Source organism: Pseudophryne corroboree, chromosome 2 (genome assembly GCF_028390025.1).
Source record: "Pseudophryne corroboree isolate aPseCor3 chromosome 2, aPseCor3.hap2, whole genome shotgun sequence".
NCBI lineage: Eukaryota > Metazoa > Chordata > Amphibia > Anura > Myobatrachidae > Pseudophryne > Pseudophryne corroboree.
This window is the reverse complement of record NC_086445.1, coordinates 154,282,703-154,301,530: the sequence shown is the minus strand read 5'-3', so window position 1 is coordinate 154,301,530 and position 18,828 is coordinate 154,282,703. Positions and strand designations below refer to the sequence as shown.

Sequence of the window (18,828 nt, the reverse complement as noted above, 5' to 3'; positions counted from 1 at the left end):
AGACTGGTTGATAAAGAGATGTAGTAGTATGTATGTATAAAGAAGAAAGAAAAAAAAACCACGGGTAGGTGGTATACAATTATGGACGGACTGCCGAGTGCCGACACAGAGGTAGCTACAGCCGTGAACTACCGTACTGTACTGTGTCTGCTGCTAATATAGACTGGTTGATAAAGAGATGTAGTAGTATGTATGTATAAAGAAGAAAGAAAAAAAAACCACGGGTAGGTGGTATACAATTATGGACGGACTGCCGAGTGCCGACACAGAGGTAGCTACAGCCGTGGACTACCGTACTGTACTGTGTCTGCTGCTAATATAGACTGGTTGATAAAGAGATGTAGTAGTATGTATGTATAAAGAAGAAAGAAAAAAAAACCACGGGTAGGTGGTATACAATTATGGATGGACTGCCGAGTGCCGACACAGAGGTAGCTACAGCCGTGAACTACCGTACTGTGTCTGCTGCGACTGGATGATAAATAATGATATAAAAAATATATATATATCACTACTGCAGCCGGACAGGTATATATTATATAATGACGGACCTGCTGGACACTGTCTGTCAGCAGAATGAGTTTTTTATAGAATAAAAAAAAAACACCACACAAGTGAAGTCACACGACGAGTGTTTAACTTTTTCAGGCAATCACAATATAGTATACTACTAACTATACTGGTGGTCAGTGTGGTCAGGTCACTGGTCAGTCACACTGGCAGTGGCACTCCTGCAGCAAAAGTGTGCACTGTTTAATTTTAATATAATATGTACTCCTGGCTCCTGCTATAACCTATAACTGGCACTGCAGTGCTCCCCAGTCTCCCCCACAATTATAAGCTGTGTGAGCTGAGCACAGTCAGATATATATACATAGATGATGCAGCACACTGGGCTGAGCAGTGCACACAGATATGGTATGTGACTGAGTCACTGTGTGTATCGTTTTTTTCAGGCAGAGAACGGATATATTAAATAAAACTGCACTGTCTGGTGGTCACTGTGGTCAGTCACTAGTAAACTCTGCACTCTCTACACTTCTACAGTACTCCTAAGCTCCAGTAAATCAGGTCAATCTCTCTCTCTCTCTCTTCTAATCTAAATGGAGAGGACGCCAGCCACGTCCTCTCCCTATCAATCTCAATGCACGTGTGAAAATGGCGGCGACGCGCGGCTCCTTATATAGAATCCGAGTCTCGCGAGAATCCGACAGCGTCATGATGACGTTCGGGCGCGCTCGGGTTAACCGAGCAAGGCGGGAGGATCCGAGTCTGCTCGGACCCGTGAAAAAAACCATGAAGTTCGGGCGGGTTCGGATTCAGAGAAACCGAACCCGCTCATCTCTAATTTCCACACATGGGTGTCTCAAGCCTGCAGTGTGGAAAGCACAGCAAGCCCACATTGGGACTCTTTGCGCTCACCCACTGCCGGCATTCTGGCGGCTGGGATGCCATTGTTGGTAAACTGATGGCCGGCATCCCGGCCGCCGGTAAAACATACTGGTCCCCCATTTAACATGGACAAGAGACTATGGAGGGAATTCAGTTGTTTTATTAGCACCTTAACTAATAGACATCTGATGGAGCAATTCAATTTTCTCTAACGTCCTAGTGGATGCTGGGGACTCCGAAAGGACCATGGGGAATAGCGGCTCCGCAGGAGACTGGGCACAAAAGTAAAAAGCTTTAGGACTACCTGGTGTGCACTGGCTCCTCCCCCTATGACCCTCCTCCAAGCCTCAGTTAGATTTTTGTGCCCGAACGAGACGGGTGCAGGCTAAGGGGCTCTCCTGAGCTGCTTAGCGTAAAAGTTTAAAGTAGGTTTTTTATTTTCAGTGAGACCTGCTGGCAACAGGCTCACTGCACCGAGGGACTAAGGGGAGAAGAAGCGAACTCACCTGCGTGCAGAGTGGATTGGGCTTCTTAGGCTACTGGACATTAGCTCCAGAGGGACGATCACAGGCCCAGCCATGGATGGGTCCCGGAGCAGCGCCGCCGGCCCCCTTACAGAGCCAGAAGAGTGAAGAGGTCCGGAAAATCGGCGGCAGAAGACGTCCTGTCTTCAATAAGGTAGCGCACAGCACCGCAGCTGTGCGCCATTGCTCTCAGCACACTTCACACTCCGGTCACTGAGGGTGCAGGGCGCTGGGGGGGGGGCGCCCTGAGACGCAATAAAAAACCTTTTTTTGGCAAAAAATACATCACATATAGCTCCTGGGCTATATGGATGCATTTAACCCCTGCCAATTTTTCCATTAAAAAGCGGGAGAAGGGCCGCCGTGAAGGGGGCGGAGCCTATCTCCTCAGCACACTGGCGCCATTTTTTCCTCACAGCTCCGTTGGAGGAAGGCTCCCTGACTCTCCCCTGCAGTCCTGCACTACAGAAACAGGGTAAAACAAGAGAGGGGGGGCACTAAATTGGCATATTAATATATACAGCAGCTATATTAGGGAAAAACACTTATATAAGGTTATCCCTGTATATATATAGCGCTCTGGTGTGTGCTGGCAAACTCTCCTCTGTCTCCCCAAAGGGCTAGTGGGGTCCTGTCCTCTATCAGAGCATTCCCTGTGTGTGTGCTGTGTGTCGGTACGCTGTGTCGACATGTATGAGGAGGAAAATGGTGTGGAGGCGGAGCAATTGCCTGTGTTAGTGATGTCACCCCCTAGGGAGTCGACACCTGACTGGATGGTCTTATGGGAAAAATTACGTGATAGTGTCGGCACTTTACAAAAGACTGTTGACGACATGAGACAGCCGGCAAATCAGTTAATACCTGTACAGGCGTCTCAAACACCGTCAGGGGCTATAAAACGCCCGTTACCTCAGGTCGATACAGACACTGACACGGACACTGACTCCAGTGTCGACGGTGAGGAAACAAACGTATTTTCCAGTAGGGCCACACGTTACATGATCACGGCAATGAAGGAGGTTTTGAACATTTCTGATACTACAAGTACCACAAAAAAGGGTATTATGTGGGGTGTGAAAAAACTACCCGTAGTTTTTCCTGAATCAGATGAATTAAATGAGGTGTGTGATGAAGCGTGGGTTTCCCCCGATAAAAAAATGCTAATTTCTAAAAAATTATTGGCATTATACCCTTTCCCGCCAGAGGTTAGGGCGCGTTGGGAAACACCCCCTAGAGTGGATAAGGCGCTCACACGCTTATCAAAACAAGTGGCGTTACCGTCTCCTGATACGGCCGCCCTCAAGGAACCAGCTGATAGGAAGCTGGAAAATATCCTAAAAAGTATATACACACATACTGGTATTATACTGCGACCAGCAATCGCCTCAGCCTGGATGTGCAGTGCTGGGGTGGCTTGGTCGGATTCCCTGACTGAAAATATTGATACCCTGGACAGGGACAATATATTATTGACTATAGAGCATTTAAAGGATGCATTTCTATATATGCGTGATGCACAGAGGGATATTTGCACTCTGGCATCAAGAGTAAGTGCGATGTCCATTTCTGCCAGAAGAGGGTTATGGACGCGACAGTGGTCAGGGGATGCGGATTCCAAACGGCATATGGAAGTATTGCCGTATAAAGGGGAGGAGTTATTTGGGGTCGGTCTATCGGACCTGGTGGCCACGGCAACGGCTGGGAAATCCACCTTTTTACCCCATGTCACCTCACAGCAGAAAAAGATACCGTCTTTTCAGGCTCAGTCCTTTCGTCCCCATAAGGGCAAGCGGGCAAAAGGCCACTCATATCTGCCCCGGGGCAGAGGAAGGGGAAAAAGACTGCAGCAGACAGCCTCTTCCCATGAACAGAAGCCCTCCCCCGCTTCTGCCAAGTCCTCAGCATGACGCTGGGGCCTTACAAGCGGACTCAGGCAAGACGGTGGGGGCCCGTCTCAAGAATTTCAGCGCGCAGTGGGCTCACTCGCAAGTGGACCCCTGGATCCTGCAGGTAGTATCTCAGGGGTACAAATTGGAATTCGAGACGTCTCCCCCTCGCCGGTTCCTGAAGTCTGCTTTACCAACGTCTCCCCCCCCGACAGGGAGGCGGTATTGGAAGCCATTCACAAGCTGTATTCCCAGCAAGTGATAATCAAGGTACCCCTCCTACAACAGGGAAAGGGGTATTATTCCACGCTGTTTGTGGTACCGAAGCCGGACGGCTCGGTGAGACCCATTTTAAATCTGAAATCCTTGAACACTTACATAAAAAGGTTCAAGTTCAAGATGGAGTCACTCAGAGCAGTGATAGCGAACCTGGAAGAAGGGGACTATATGGTGTCTCTGGACATCAAGGATGCTTACCTCCATGTCCCAATTTGCCCTTCTCACCAAGGGTACCTCAGGTTTGTGGTACAGAACTGTCACTATCAGTTTCAGACGCTGCCGTTTGGATTGTCCACGGCACCCCGGGTCTTTACCAAGGTAATGGCCGAAATGATGATTCTTCTTCGAAGAAAAGGCGTCTTAATTATCCCTTACTTGGACGATCTCCTGATAAGGGCAAGGTCCAGAGAACAGTTAGAGGTCGGAGTAGCACTATCTCAAGTAGTACTACGACAGCACGGATGGATTCTAAATATTCCAAAATCGCAGCTGATTCCGACGACACGTCTGCTGTTCCTAGGAATGATTCTGGACACAGTACAGAAAAAGGTGTTTCTCCCGGAAGAGAAAGCCAGGGAGTTATCCGACCTAGTCAGGAACCTCCTAAGACCAGGCCAAGTGTCAGTACATCAATGCACAAGGGTCCTGGGAAAGATGGTGGCTTCTTACGAAGCGATTCCATTCGGCAGATTCTACGCAAGAACTTTTCAGTGGGATCTGCTGGACAAATGGTCCGGATCGCATCTTCAAATGCATCAGCGGATAACCCTGTCTCCAAGGACAAGGGTGTCTCTCCTGTGGTGGTTACAGAGTGCTCATCTCCTAGAGGGCCGCAGATTCGGCATTCAGGATTGGGTCCTGGTGACCACGGATGCCAGCCTGAGGGGCTGGGGAGCAGTCACACAGGGAAGAAATTTCCAGGGCTTGTGGTCAAGCATGGAAACGTCACTTCACATAAATATCCTGGAACTCAGGGCCATTTACAATGCCCTAAGTCAGGCAAGACCTCTGCTTCAGGGTCAGCCGGTGTTGATCCAGTCAGACAACATCACGGCAGTCGCCCACGTAAACAGACAGGGCGGCGCAAGAAGCAGGAGGGCAATGACGGAAGTGGCAAGGATTCTTCGCTGGGCGGAAAATCATGTGATAGCACTGTCAGCAGTGTTCATTCCGGGAGTGGACAACTGGGAAGCAGACTTCCTCAGCAGACACGATCTTCACCCGGGGGAGTGGGGACTTCACCCAGAAGTCTTCCACATGATTGTGAACCGTTGGGAAAAACCAAAGGTGGACATGATGGCGTCCCGCCTCAACAAAAAACTGGACAGATATTGCGCCAGGTCAAGGGACCCTCAGGCAATAGCTGTGGACGCTCTGGTAACACCGTGGGTGTACCAGTCAGTGTATGTGTTCCCTCCTCTTCCTCTCATACCAAAAGTACTGAGAATCATAAGAAGGAGAGGAGTAAAGACTATACTCGTGGCTCCGGATTGGCCAAGAAGGACTTGGTACCCGGAAATTCAAGAGATGCTCACGGAAGACCCGTGGCCTCTACCTCTAAGAAAGGACCTGCTCCAGCAGGGACCATGTCTGTTCCAAGACTTACCGCGGCTGCGTTTGACGGCATGGCGGTTGAACGCCGGATCCTGAAGGAAAAAGGCATTCCGGAGGAAGTCATCCCTACCCTGATCAAAGCCAGGAAGGATGTGACCGTACAACATTATCACCGTATTTGGCGAAAATATGTTGCGTGGTGCGAGGCCAGGAAGGCCCCTACAGAGGAATTTCAACTGGGTCGATTCCTGCATTTCCTGCAAACAGGACTGTCTATGGGCCTAAAATTAGGGTCCATTAAGGTTCAAATTTCGGCCCTGTCAATATTCTTCCAAAAAGAACTAGCTTCTGTTCCTGAAGTTCAGACGTTTGTCAAGGGAGTACTGCATATACAGCCTCCTTTTGTGCCTCCAGTGGCACCTTGGGATCTCAATGTAGTTTTGGGGTTCCTAAAATCACATTGGTTTGAACCACTCACCACTGTGGACTTAAAATATCTCACATGGAAAGTGGTAATGCTGTTAGCCCTGGCTTCAGCCTGGCGTGTTTCAGAATTGGCGGCTTTATCCTATAAAAGCCCTTACCTAATTTTTCATACGGACAGGGCAGAATTGAGGACTCGTCCTCAATTTCTCCCTAAGGTGGTTTCAGCATTTCACTTTAACCAGCCTATTGTGGTGCCTGCGGCTACTAGGGACTTGGAGGATTCCAAGTTACTGGACGTAGTCAGGGCCCTGAAAATATATGTTTCCAGGACGGCTGGAGTCAGAAAATCTGACTCGCTGTTTATCCTGTATGCACCCAACAAGCTGGGTGCTCCTGCTTCTAAGCAGACGATTGCTCGTTGGATTTGTAGTACAATTCAGCTTGCACATTCTGTGGCAGGCCTGCCACAGCCAAAATCTGTAAAAGCCCATTCCACAAGGAAAGTGGGCTCATCTTGGGCGGCTGCCCGAGGGGTCTCGGCTTTACAACTTTGCCGAGCAGCTACTTGGTCAGGGGCAAACACGTTTGCTAAATTCTACAAATTTGATACCCTGGCTGAGGAGGACCTGGAGTTCTCTCATTCGGTGCTGCAGAGTCATCCGCACTCTCCCGCCCGTTTGGGAGCTTTGGTATAATCCCCATGGTCCTTTCGGAGTCCCCAGCATCCACTAGGACGTTAGAGAAAATAAGAATTTACTTACCGATAATTCTATTTCTCATAGTCCGTAGTGGATGCTGGGCGCCCATCCCAAGTGCGGATTGTCTGCATTACTTGTACATAGTTATTGTTACAAAAATCGGGTTATTGTTGTTGTGAGCCATCTTTTCAGAGGCTCCTTCTGTTATCATGCTGTTAACTGGGTTCAGATCACAAGTTGTACGGTGTGATTGGTGTGGCTGGTAAGAGTCTTACCTGGGATTCAAAATCCTTCCTTATTGTGTACGCTCGTCCGGGCACAGTATCCTAACTGAGGCTTGGAGGAGGGTCATAGGGGGAGGAGCCAGTGCACACCAGGTAGTCCTAAAGCTTGTTACTTTTGTGCCCAGTCTCCTGCGGAGCCGCTATTCCCCATGGTCCTTTCGGAGTCCCCAGCATCCACTACGGACTATGAGAAATAGAATTATCGGTAAGTAAATTCTTATTGTTACTCTGATCGGTACCCTAAAACTGGAATTTTGACCATCTATATTGAGATTTAGGCATTTTGAGCAATTTTTTTATTATTGCTATTGGGCCAGATGTACTAAGCCTTGAAAAGTGATAAAGGGGAGAGTGATAAACTACCAACCAACCAGCTCCTACCTGCCATTTTTCAAACGTAGCCTGTAACATGGCAGTTAGGAGCTGATTGGCTGATACTTTATCACTTTCCACTTTTTCACTATTCAAGGTTTAGTATCATGCTTCTTATTACATACAGATGCCGAGTGCTTTGTACTTACCTAAACAGACCATTGTGAGGCAAGGCATATAATTCCTATTTGCCAGACTCTCCACAAATGTACAAAAAGAACAAACCTCCAATTTTATTTCTTAGTTTTCACCAATGAGCTTTTGAATTTGTTTTGTCACATTATTTGGACACAAATAATGCATTAATCTCTGAGCACCAATTTCATTGGCAGTTTAAGTTACTGACATACAATGTGCCATATTCCTTATGCCTCCATTCAGACATTCAAATTATCATATGTTTTACAAGCAGTAAAACAAAACGGAATATATGCCGGCTGTCGGGATCCCGGCGTTCAGGATACTGACGCCTGAATTCTGACAGCTGACAATGCCGCCAGCCGGAATCCCGGCGCAACAGGGCTATTCCCAATCGTGAGTGTCCACGACACCCTTAGAGAGTAAATAAATCCTGTGGCATGCGCAGTGAGCCGCCAAGTCCACAACGTGGCAAGTGCAGTGAGCCTGCAAGGGGACTCTTAGTGCTCGCCCCGCTGCCGGCAATCTGGCGGGCTGGATGCCGCCATCAGGATATTGACAGCCGGCATCCCGCCCACTGGGATAACGTATCACACCCAAACAAAAGCATAATAATAGTAGCAACAATTTAGTAAAACACTTTTCCCCACTGCACAGATTATTATAATGCTCAGTGTATATTGCTTCCCAACTGACACTCTAGTGTTATAACACTTAAGCTGGCATTGAATATCATGGTATATTGTAATACTGTATGTATAGATATGTCCTCATTTAGCAATCCTTCTGGCTGGACATAAATTAGATAGAGCAGCTTAGATGCTTTGGTATGTTTTGTTGTCAATCACAATTATATAGACCATGGGGTAAATTTACTAAAATGGGAGTTCTATTTAAGATGGGATGTTGCCCATAGCAACCAATCAGATTCCACTTCTCATTTATCTAGCACCTTCTAGAAGATAATACCTGAATTCTGATTGGTTGCTATGGGCAACATCCCATCTTAAATAGAACTCCCATCTTAGTAAATTTACCCCCATGTGCACAATGTCGACGGACAATTTTCAGTTTAACCCTAAAGTTTCTGTTGTCAACATTTTAACTGTGTCAACATTTCATGTGTTGACGTTTACATTATTGGGATTGTCAACATGGTGACTAAATCCCGCTTTGAGAGAAATATCTTGTGATAAGATATCACAATTTATGATAAGACATCACAAGCTAGAACTCTATAGAATACTGTACTAGTTAGTGAAACCTTATCATGAGATACTGTACATAAAGTATCACACAAAGCCATGCAAATATGTCCTGCCAGAAGAATAGTTAAATGATAAATAATACTTTTACAAACTGTAGGAAATAAATACATAACTTGACCTGTATCACTAATTTATTTATGGTCTTCTACAGATTGCTCAAAACCATTGCTATTGTGCTAACAGGGCTACAACACCATATTTTTAATATATTTGCCTTACTATATACTTTGGTTACCTTTACGTTTGATGCTCCACCATAAATAGTATGTATTTTAAATTAGCCTTGTGTAACACAGGGGTGGTTGGTTGATGTAATAATTGTAAACTAAATTGTATGATATTTCCTCATTCTTATGATGTCTTTTTGTTGTTGTTGTTGTTGTTGTTGTTGTTGTTTGTTGGTCTAGATTATTTGAAACATTACAGTCCTTGTTCTGGTCCATTTTTGGGCTCATCAATCTTTATGTTACAAAAGTGAAACCTGACCACAAGTTCACAGAATTCGTTGGTGCAACCATGTTTGGAACGTATAATGTAATCTCCCTGGTCGTTCTCCTGAACATGCTAATAGCCATGATGAACAACTCCTACCAACTCATTGCCGTAAGAAATACTTTATAAAAATTTCTACCTGTATAATAGATTTGTATTTATGTTTGTTTTTTATTTTATTGTCATGGGAATCCTCAACTTAGATCAACAACTGATATCATGGTCAGTGTTTTTCCATGCAGCCACTGAATGCATGTAGTCTCATTTTAAGGGTTTTGAACATTTAAGCCAGTGCCTTAAAACAGGAATTCACCAGGGACCACGGTTTATATAACCTGTTCCTACCAACCACCTGTGTATATAATGTATGTTGGGCAGACATCACTTTTTATATACTAGCAGGACATATCAGGTACAGTAAGTCAACTGTAAATAACAGTATCATCTTAAAATAGAGTTGCCAGCATTTCTTGGTTCTACAATTGATTACACAATGGGGGTCATTCCGAGTTGTTCGCTCGTTATTTTTTTCTCGCAACGGAGCGATTAGTCGCTAATGCGCATGCGCAATGTCCACAGTGCGACTGCGCCAAGTAAATTTGCTATGCAGTTAGGAATTTTACTCACGGCATTACGAGGTTTTTTTCTTCGTTCTGGTGATCGTAATGTGATTGACAGGAAGTGGTTGTTTCTGGGCGGAAACTGGCCGTTTTATGGGAGTGTGTGAAAAAACGCTACCGTTTCTGGGAAAAACGCGGGAGTGTCTGAAGAAACGGGGGAGTGCCTGGGCGAACGCTGGGTGTGTTTGTGACGTCAAACCAGGAACGAAACTGATTGAACTGATCGCAGATGCCGAGTAAGTCTGGAGCTACTCAGAAACTGCTAAGAAGTGTCTATTCGCAATTCTGCTAATCTTTCGTTCGCAATTTTGATAAGCTAAGATTCACTCCCAGTAGGCGACGGCTTAGCGTGTGCAAAGCTGCTAAAAGCAGCTTGCAAGCGAACAACTCGGAATGACCCCCAATGTTCAAACTACAGTAGATCCATTGTGTAGGACAGGCACGTCAAACTCAAAATCCCAACTGAGCCGAATAATCAACGTCTAAGTCTTATGTGGGCCACAAGAAAAAGAAAAAGTCTTACTATATTTGTAATTTTGAAAGGTTTATTAGAAAAACCAACAATAAAGTATATCAAAGAGATGTCAAGTATTGGGAAGAAAACAACTTTAATAGTGTGAGCTGGGACCTGTGGTATTCTTCCTTATATATTACTGTGTGGTCCCCTCTCCTCTACATATTAATAATACCACATATCAATGTGAGCTGGGAGCTGTGTTGTTCCTCCTCATTTATCACTGTGTGGTCCCCTCTCCTCTACATATTAATAATACCACATACAGTATCAGTGTGAGCTGTGAGCTGTGAGCTGTGTTGTTCCTCCTCATTTATCACTGTGCAGTCCCCTCTCCTCTATAATACATATCATTGTGAGGTACTAAAATGTGTCACTTCCAGACCCCCTCTGCCTCCATTCCATCCCCCTGGTATCCCCTCTTGCTCCTTGTGTCCCCTCCAGCCACATTCCCTCTGTGCCTCTTATGTCTATTCAACCTCCAACCCCTGTGCCAGCCCCCTCCAATTTACCTTCTTTGTTGAGAGACATTTTTCTATCCAGATTCCAGAAGAATCCTCCTGCAATTAGGGCAGCTGGGTACACAGGGTAAACAGGCATACACACATACAGGGCATGACAACTTCAGGGATGCGGCGGGGGGCAGAGCATTGCAAAGGCAGCTGGGCATGCACAGCAGCTCCCACCGTGGACATTTCCCCATCTCTATCACTATCTTCCCATGCCTGGGCAGAACGGTGAATGCTTCCCGATCGTAGCTAAGCTCTGATCACAGCAGATGAGAAAACAGTAACTCATCAAGCAGTGGCGGGCCGCATTCCATTGTTTTAAAAAAAGTAAGCTTGGGCCGCAAGTTTGGCTTGTCTGGTGTAGGACAATCTGGAATCCTTCACTACCACATTAATGGGTGCAACTCCTATGCCTATACATTAATGACACTATCTGGGAAATCCCTTTGTATAGAGAATTCAAGGATACTACAGGGGAGATTTGCACCACCTGCAGTCTCTCTATTGAATTTCTCAAGCAATACTACAGTAAGCCTGCAGCTGTTGCTGCATCCCAACAATTTAAGTTTAAAAAAGATACTAATAATATCCACAGACACATATGGAAACATTGTAGAAGCTTATAAGAGGGAAATATGATTTTAAGAAAAAGCTGTAATCAAGGAAGAAAATATTACCGTACACACAACAGACTACATGGCCGTAATCCTCTGGAAGCAGCATCTCTTCATTTAAGTAAGGCTGATAACAATAGTTCATACTCAATTAAAAAACAATGTTAAAACATCATGAAAGTCAGCAAGCTATGTGCAGTTATGAGGATTTTTCCATGTACAGTGTCTCACTAGTGTGTTAAATACTTTATTTCAGACCTACTGTAAGTCTATCAATCCTTGAAACCAAAACATTTTAATACTACATAGAGAAGTACTTATGGCTATAATAAATTATGTAGATAGTATGTACAAATGATGACTGCATTTAAAATCTGCCTTTCAATTTGAATCCTGAATTGTATATTAATAAGTTAATTCAATTTAGTTTCACACTTTACTGTTTCGCCATCTCCTGACTAGGATCATGCAGACATTGAATGGAAGTTTGCAAGAACCAAGCTATGGATGAGTTACTTTGAAGAAGGAGAGACGCTTCCTACCCCTTTCAATATTATTCCTAGTCCTAAATCCCTGTGGTATTTTTTTAAGTGGACAAGGAGACAAATATGTAAGAAGAACATAAGAAAAAAACCTGAAAGTTTTGGAGTCATAGGTGTAAGTATCTTAGACAAAAGTAACTTAATGAGCAAAAGCCATTGTTATAGGGAAGCTGAGTAAGACAATCAGTACTAGCCGGTAGTGTTGGTTGTAAGTAACACTGCAAACCGGCTGGTAGCACTAACTGTTTTTCACAGAGCTACAGTAGAACACTGATGCAGGTATACAAATAGTCATGACTGTTAAGTTCTATTGTAAATTGCCTTTTGAACAGAACAGGCAGGAGCATGCTAAATTTCAGATCCTTTCAAAGTTAACTGATTCATTTAAGATCAACTATCCAGGTCACGAGTAGATAAGTAGGAACAAGCCTTAATTTATTTATTTCAGTTTTTTTATTTAATTTATTTTTCCAACATAAAGCAGCATAAAATGAAATAATAAATTGTACATAATCGTGTTAATCATGTTAAATTATTGGGGGTAATTCCAAGTTGATCGCAGCAGGATTTTTGTTAGCAATTGGGCAAAACCATGTGCACTGCAGGGGAGGCAGATATAACATGTGCAGAGAGAGTTAGATTTGGGTGGGGTGTGTTCAATCTGCAATCTAATTTGCAGTGTAAAAATAAAGCAGCCAGTATTTACCCTGCACAGAAACAATATAACCCACCCAAATCTAACTCTCTCTGCACATGTTATATCTGCCTCCCCTGCAGTGCACATGGTTTTGCCCAATTGCTATCAAAAAACCTCCTGCGATCAACTTGGAATTACCCCCATTATTTTTATTATTAATATCCATTATTTATATGGCACCACAAGGGATCCACAGTGCCCAATTACAGAGTACATAAACAAAATAATTATAGGACCTCTTGTTTAAACATTACAGTACAGTATGTACACTTCGCATGCTATTTACCATATATTTCAGACCTTTAAATGTACTTTTTCAAACCAAATTAGGCAAAAAATGTCCTGCATATTATGGTCAGAGAGGATCCTCTATAACGCCATCTTTTAGGTTGCAGCGGCTGTGTGTGACATCATGCAGCCGCCGCCGCCCGCCCCGCAAAGTGGTCTAGACATGCCTGCTGTGTCCGGATCGTGTCCTCACCAACACCGTCCACGAAATGCCAACGCATCATCCCCTCCCACCCCGCAATCGGCTCTGCCTGTCAATCATGCAGAGATGCCATGTGAGATGCCATCGCATCCCACTGTGTGTGCACGCACAGTGGGGCTTCTGCACATACGTATACTGCGGCGGGATTCAGCATGTGAATGCAGCGTTCCATGCTGAATTGGCCCCACTGTGAGGAATACTAATAAAGTACTGTACTGTGTAATACAGTAAAGATAAGAAGAGCTTTTTTCTGATGGTACTCAGTACTAGCTCCTTTTTTGGTATACATTTGAATTCTTATAACTAATTATGGAAACAGGTAGAAATCATCATTTTAGCAATATAAAAAACTATGGAAGCTACTATAAATGGCATTAAAGGGAAAGTATGACTTTTTGCCGATGACACAAAGGTATGCAACAGGGTAGACACACCAGGTGGGGTAAAACAAATGACTGAGGATCTGGGTAGACTAGAGGAATGGTCAAGAGTGTGGCAATTACAGTTTAATGCCCAAACATGCCAAATCATGCACTTGGGTCTCAAAAATCCAAAGGCTAAATATAGTATTAATGGCATTATACTGTAAACTACTGAGGAGGAAAGGGATCTAGGAGTCACTATTTCAGGTGACTTAAAGGCAGGTAAGTAATGTAACAAAGCAATGAGGAAGGCTAGTCAGATGCTTGGCTGCATTGGGAGAGGATCAGCAGCAGAAAGAAAGAAGTAATAATACCACTGTATACTGTAGGTCATTAGTACGGCCTCACCTAGAATACTCTGTTCAATTCTGGAGGCCAAATCTTCAAAAGGATATTAATACATTAGAGACTGTACAAAGAAGGGCAACTAAAATGGTGCATGGCCTACATCACAAAACATACACAGAAAGACTAAAAAATCTCAATATGTATAGTTTGGAGCAGAGAAGGGAAAGGGGGGACATGATAGAAACTTTCAAATATATCAAGGGTTTTAACAAAGTCCAGGAGGGAAACATTATCCATATGAAGAGAAGCAATAGGACACGAGGACATGCACTGAGACTGGAGGGGGGAGGTTCAGGAGAAATATGAGCAAAAATTACTTCACAAAAAGGGTAGTGGACAAGTGGAATAGCCTCCCATCAGAGGTGGTAGAGGCTAAGACAGTAAAGCAATTTAAACATGCATGGGATAGGCATAAGGATAGCCTTAAATAAGGATCAAATATTGGGGCAGATGTATTAACCTGGAGATGTCATAAGGAAGTGATAAACCAGTGATATGTGCAAGGTGATAGACACACCAGCCAATCAGCGCCTAACTGTTAATTTACATATTGGAACGGATTGGCTGGTGCATTTATCACCTTGCACATATCACTGGTTTATCACTTCCTTATGCCTTCTCCAGGTTAATACATTTACCCCAAGGTTTGAGATAAAAAATATGGTTAAAAAAAAGGACAGACTAGATGGGCCAAGTGTTTCTTATCTGCCATCAAATTTTATGTTTCTATGTAAATGTTCCATCAACTTGTAACTTTAGGTGAGTGCTGGGACCTTGACTACCGGTGTATTTGTTCATAGAAAAAAGTGCACTGGGGTGGTGTAATAGCTCATTCTCATAGCGGCTTTATTTAAATCACCTGATCTGCACTATCAGGATTTATGCAAAGGATTGTCTATTTAGTTCAGAGTGTCTTGTTCTTGGTTGACTAACCAGTGTTAAGGACAATTTCAGTGATTCTTCAGTATATTCCTAAAGTGTTTTACTTAGTTATAAACAGTGGCAAGTTTTCCCTAGGGGCTGCAGGACTGTAGCCCCCCTCCCAGAGGGGTTTCAAGAGAGGATCGGGCCCAAATGCAGCCTCCTATGTGGGTCCCCTTCTCTCTGGCAGCAAGTAGCGTTATGTCAGAATCTACTGGGCATGCACAAATGACTTAGAAATGGCCTCAGCGGGTCTCCACAGGGGTAAGTATAACACATGGGTGCAGGGTGTGTGGCGTGCCCACCACCACCACCTTGCACCCATTATAGCTATGTCTATGTCCCCCCACACCTCCCAGTAAAATCACCATCCACAGGAACTGCCTAGTGGCAGGGACTTCCCATTGGAAGCATGCCCTGCTAATCACCACTAGATAGGCAGTCGCAAGGGGAAGTTTATTCTCCCCCTGGGACTGCTAGTTTGGACTGTGATAGCAGAAAGAATGCTTCCCTGGGGAAGCCACTCCCCTGCAAATAAAGCAGTCCTAGCTGGCTTCTAGGGACTGCAGCCGATGCAGTCCCTGGAAGCCAGTGTGTAGTACCCGGCAGTGTCTGCCATAAACCCCACCCATGGATTTAGATTTTACAATGGTGACCCAGCATATTGTAGTACCTACCTGAATGTTCCCCCTTAAGAGACTAGGGCTGAATAACATTTGTTAGAACTACAAGGAAACTACATTGTGAGGACTACCAACATTATTTACAGTGTTTTCCGGGGCTGCGTATGAACATTGTATGTGCCATGTCTGAGTGCCAGGCAACGGTTATACAAATCCTGTATGACCAAGGACAAAATCTGTTTTATCATACCAATAGGAAAAGAAAAATGTCTTAATGCCAGATACTGTTCAAAACATGTGGGTGTTTACTGAGAGGGGGGGGGGGGGTCTTGTGGTAGAGTGCCCATCATGTCATTTGTGTATGTGAATTCTGATTACTGGATGATGTATTTTAGTATTACAATACAATACAATAATCATAACTTAATAGCGTGTGATTTTAGATACTGCCAGGTGAATACTTTTGGTGATATTTATTTCATTACAGAGAAGAGCTGCTGACAATTTTAGACGGCACAATCAATATCAGGTATTTTTTTTGTTTGTTGGAAAACATAATATTTCATGTTTAAATAAAATAAAACAACCATAATAATTCAGTTGCTGCAGCTCACTGTTTATGTGTCCTGTGATCAGCTTAATTCATAGGTGTCCCTTACTAAGCTGTACAATTTGTCCTCCTAGGAAAATGTGGTTATAGTGCAGTAAGCAAGCATGGCATTTGTACCATTCAGCTTTCCCCAAACAGGCTACATTGACTAGCTGAGTCTATTGCTGAGGCACCACGTATCATTATCGCAGCATGAAACGTGCTAGCTAAACCTCCCGGTAGAGTATACCGGTCTCTGTTGCTTATAAATAAAGCACAACACACAAATACCCCATGTTATTTAAATATAAAATAAAATATCTTTATAAGGCTCTCAAGATACTTACTGGTCCCCTTTTTCTAAGGGGTCCACAAGTCTTGATCTTAGATAATTTAAGCAAAAAAAAGTTTTGTATTGGTTTGTATTGACTAGAGTGTGTTCTTTTACTGTATGTTGTAGTGAGCATAAGCTGCAACTTGTAGTGCCATAACAACTGGAAAACATGGGCATCCCTCACCTATCACAATACGTGGGTGAAGAGGGCCTTTAGCACCACACATGGAGGTTTTAAGAGAGTAGGAGGCCCATGTGCTGCCTCCTCCGTCTGGGCCCCCTCTTTTCTAGCAGTAAGCACTTTAGAGTCTGAGCACTAAGGACTCTAATGTGCATACCAGATCTCCAGAAAAATGGCATGGCGCTAATTTTTCCAGTGATTTTTCTAGTGCATATGCACAAAACACTGGGAAAATGTCCACCGCACCATTTTCCCAGTTATTATTTTTATGCTTGCTGCTGCTGATGGGGGACTCCGTTGAAGTAAGTATTAAATAAATGGGTGTAGCATGCGCAGTGCGGGCCCCCTGGACTCAGGGTCCTGTGTGCACCAAACACACTGCACCTATTCTAAACATGCCAGGGTCATTATACTATCACTACCCTTTCCTCCATAGCTTCCAAAAGAAAGGGGCTGTTGCAGATTTACTAGGCTAAGGGCAATAATGAATTATACATAGCGGATACTCTGCCTTCAATAATCTTCACAGAATTGCATAAGACTGTTGGTCATATAGCCCCTACTGCTTTACAGTAGTCAGGTAGTTTTGCCCAAAAGCACATATAGAGGTAGATGTATGAACACTATAGGGGTAGATGTATGAACACTCACTATGTGGTACAAGTGGTATCAGTACACGTTATGTGTGTTGATACCACTTTTTCCCCATGTATGATGCAGTAATTACCAGCAAGTGATAGGGACGCTATCTTTAAGATACGCTGGGCAATGTATGAATGGTCAGTGGCACTGACTATTCCGACACCTACAGCTATTAATATTGACAGCTGCAGCTGTTGTTGTCCATTCACACTGCAGGAGGGACAGATCTGTCCCTGGCTGCGGCGGCTGGTGGCTCCAGGCTGTACATGATATCTTGAGATGCTTGCTAAATCTCAAGCATGTCCAGTGAGCCAGCCACTAGGCTAATGCACTTTGGCAGGCCTGGCAGGGATTCACTCCCCCTCTCCGGCAGCCAAGATGTTCTTACATGTCGGTGCTAGTGCTTCAGAAAAGAGCCATACTGGCATGATATGTGCCTGTATCATATATCTGCCACATACTGTAGTATTTAATATTATCCCAATCGAAAATTGCTAAAAATGGGCCTCAATGAGTCCTCCAAGGCATGGAAGGTTGTGTAATATTTGGTTTAGAGTGATCGTAAAGTGCTTAACGGAATGAACAACATGAAATGTGACTACATGAATATTATCTTATAATAATAGAACTGTTTAAATGTCTAAAAATTACTGGGTTTTTTTTTATTGTCTTGTTAGGAGGTTATGAAGAATCTTGTTAAGAGGTATGTTGCAGCAATGATCAGGGACGCCAAGACAGAAGAAGGATTAACAGAGGAAAACTTTAAGGTATGAGGTTTAACCTCTCTAATGTTTAACTCTACTTTCTAGTTTCATGTCCATAGATATAATCAGCAGGATGTATTGGCGTCCGAGTTTGCCGGAGAGGCGGGATTCAGGCCGAACTTTTTTTAAAGCGGCAGTCACTTACAAGGTATGGTTTTGCCTTGTAAATGACTGCTGCTTTAAAAAAATAGTCTGAGTTCGGCCAGCATCCCGCACCTCTGGCAAACTTGGACGCCATTACATCCCGCTGATTATGTTTACAAAGTGACCTTGGCACTGTTTGTTATAAATATACAAGTAAATTATTGTAAGTTAGAATTAAAAAATATTACAAATATATGTGGGGTTGGGATAGATGAAATCTTATACAGTATGTGCAGCAGGTCCCTTACCCTGTATGTTTCAGCCTTGTGTCTTTATCCTGATTTTACTCTGACCTTGTCACTGTCTTTATTCTATTTTACAATTACTGACAGCTATGAGAACCTATACCTTGGGCATTTTCATATTTATAAGGTAAACTAATAATAATAGTGTTAAGGGAAAATAATGAAGCTTAGCACCTCTGTTTCGCAGTGCTGTACAAAGGACAGCACAGGGAGACAAAACTTAACATTACAGTAAATAAATAACAAAAATGGAGTACAGGTAACAAAGAGCACCACAATTCCCAAAATATAATACAACTTAGATGTAAGTAGTGAG

The 18,828-nt window shown here is 43.8% G+C and overlaps 1 protein-coding gene across 2 annotated transcripts in view; it reads left to right on the top strand.

Annotated features, from left to right (window-relative positions):
* The window catches only part of TRPC4 (transient receptor potential cation channel subfamily C member 4), a 576,236-nt gene that overhangs the window by 541,681 nt on the left and 15,727 nt on the right, over positions 1-18,828 (top strand). For both annotated transcript variants that reach the window (XM_063951858.1, XM_063951857.1), the window contains exons 7-10: positions 9,229-9,424; positions 12,033-12,227; positions 16,101-16,142; positions 18,037-18,126. In XM_063951858.1, the coding sequence (XP_063807928.1) occupies positions 9,229-9,424; positions 12,033-12,227; positions 16,101-16,142; positions 18,037-18,126 (523 nt within the window). The remainder of the gene's footprint in view (positions 1-9,228; positions 9,425-12,032; positions 12,228-16,100; positions 16,143-18,036; positions 18,127-18,828) is intronic.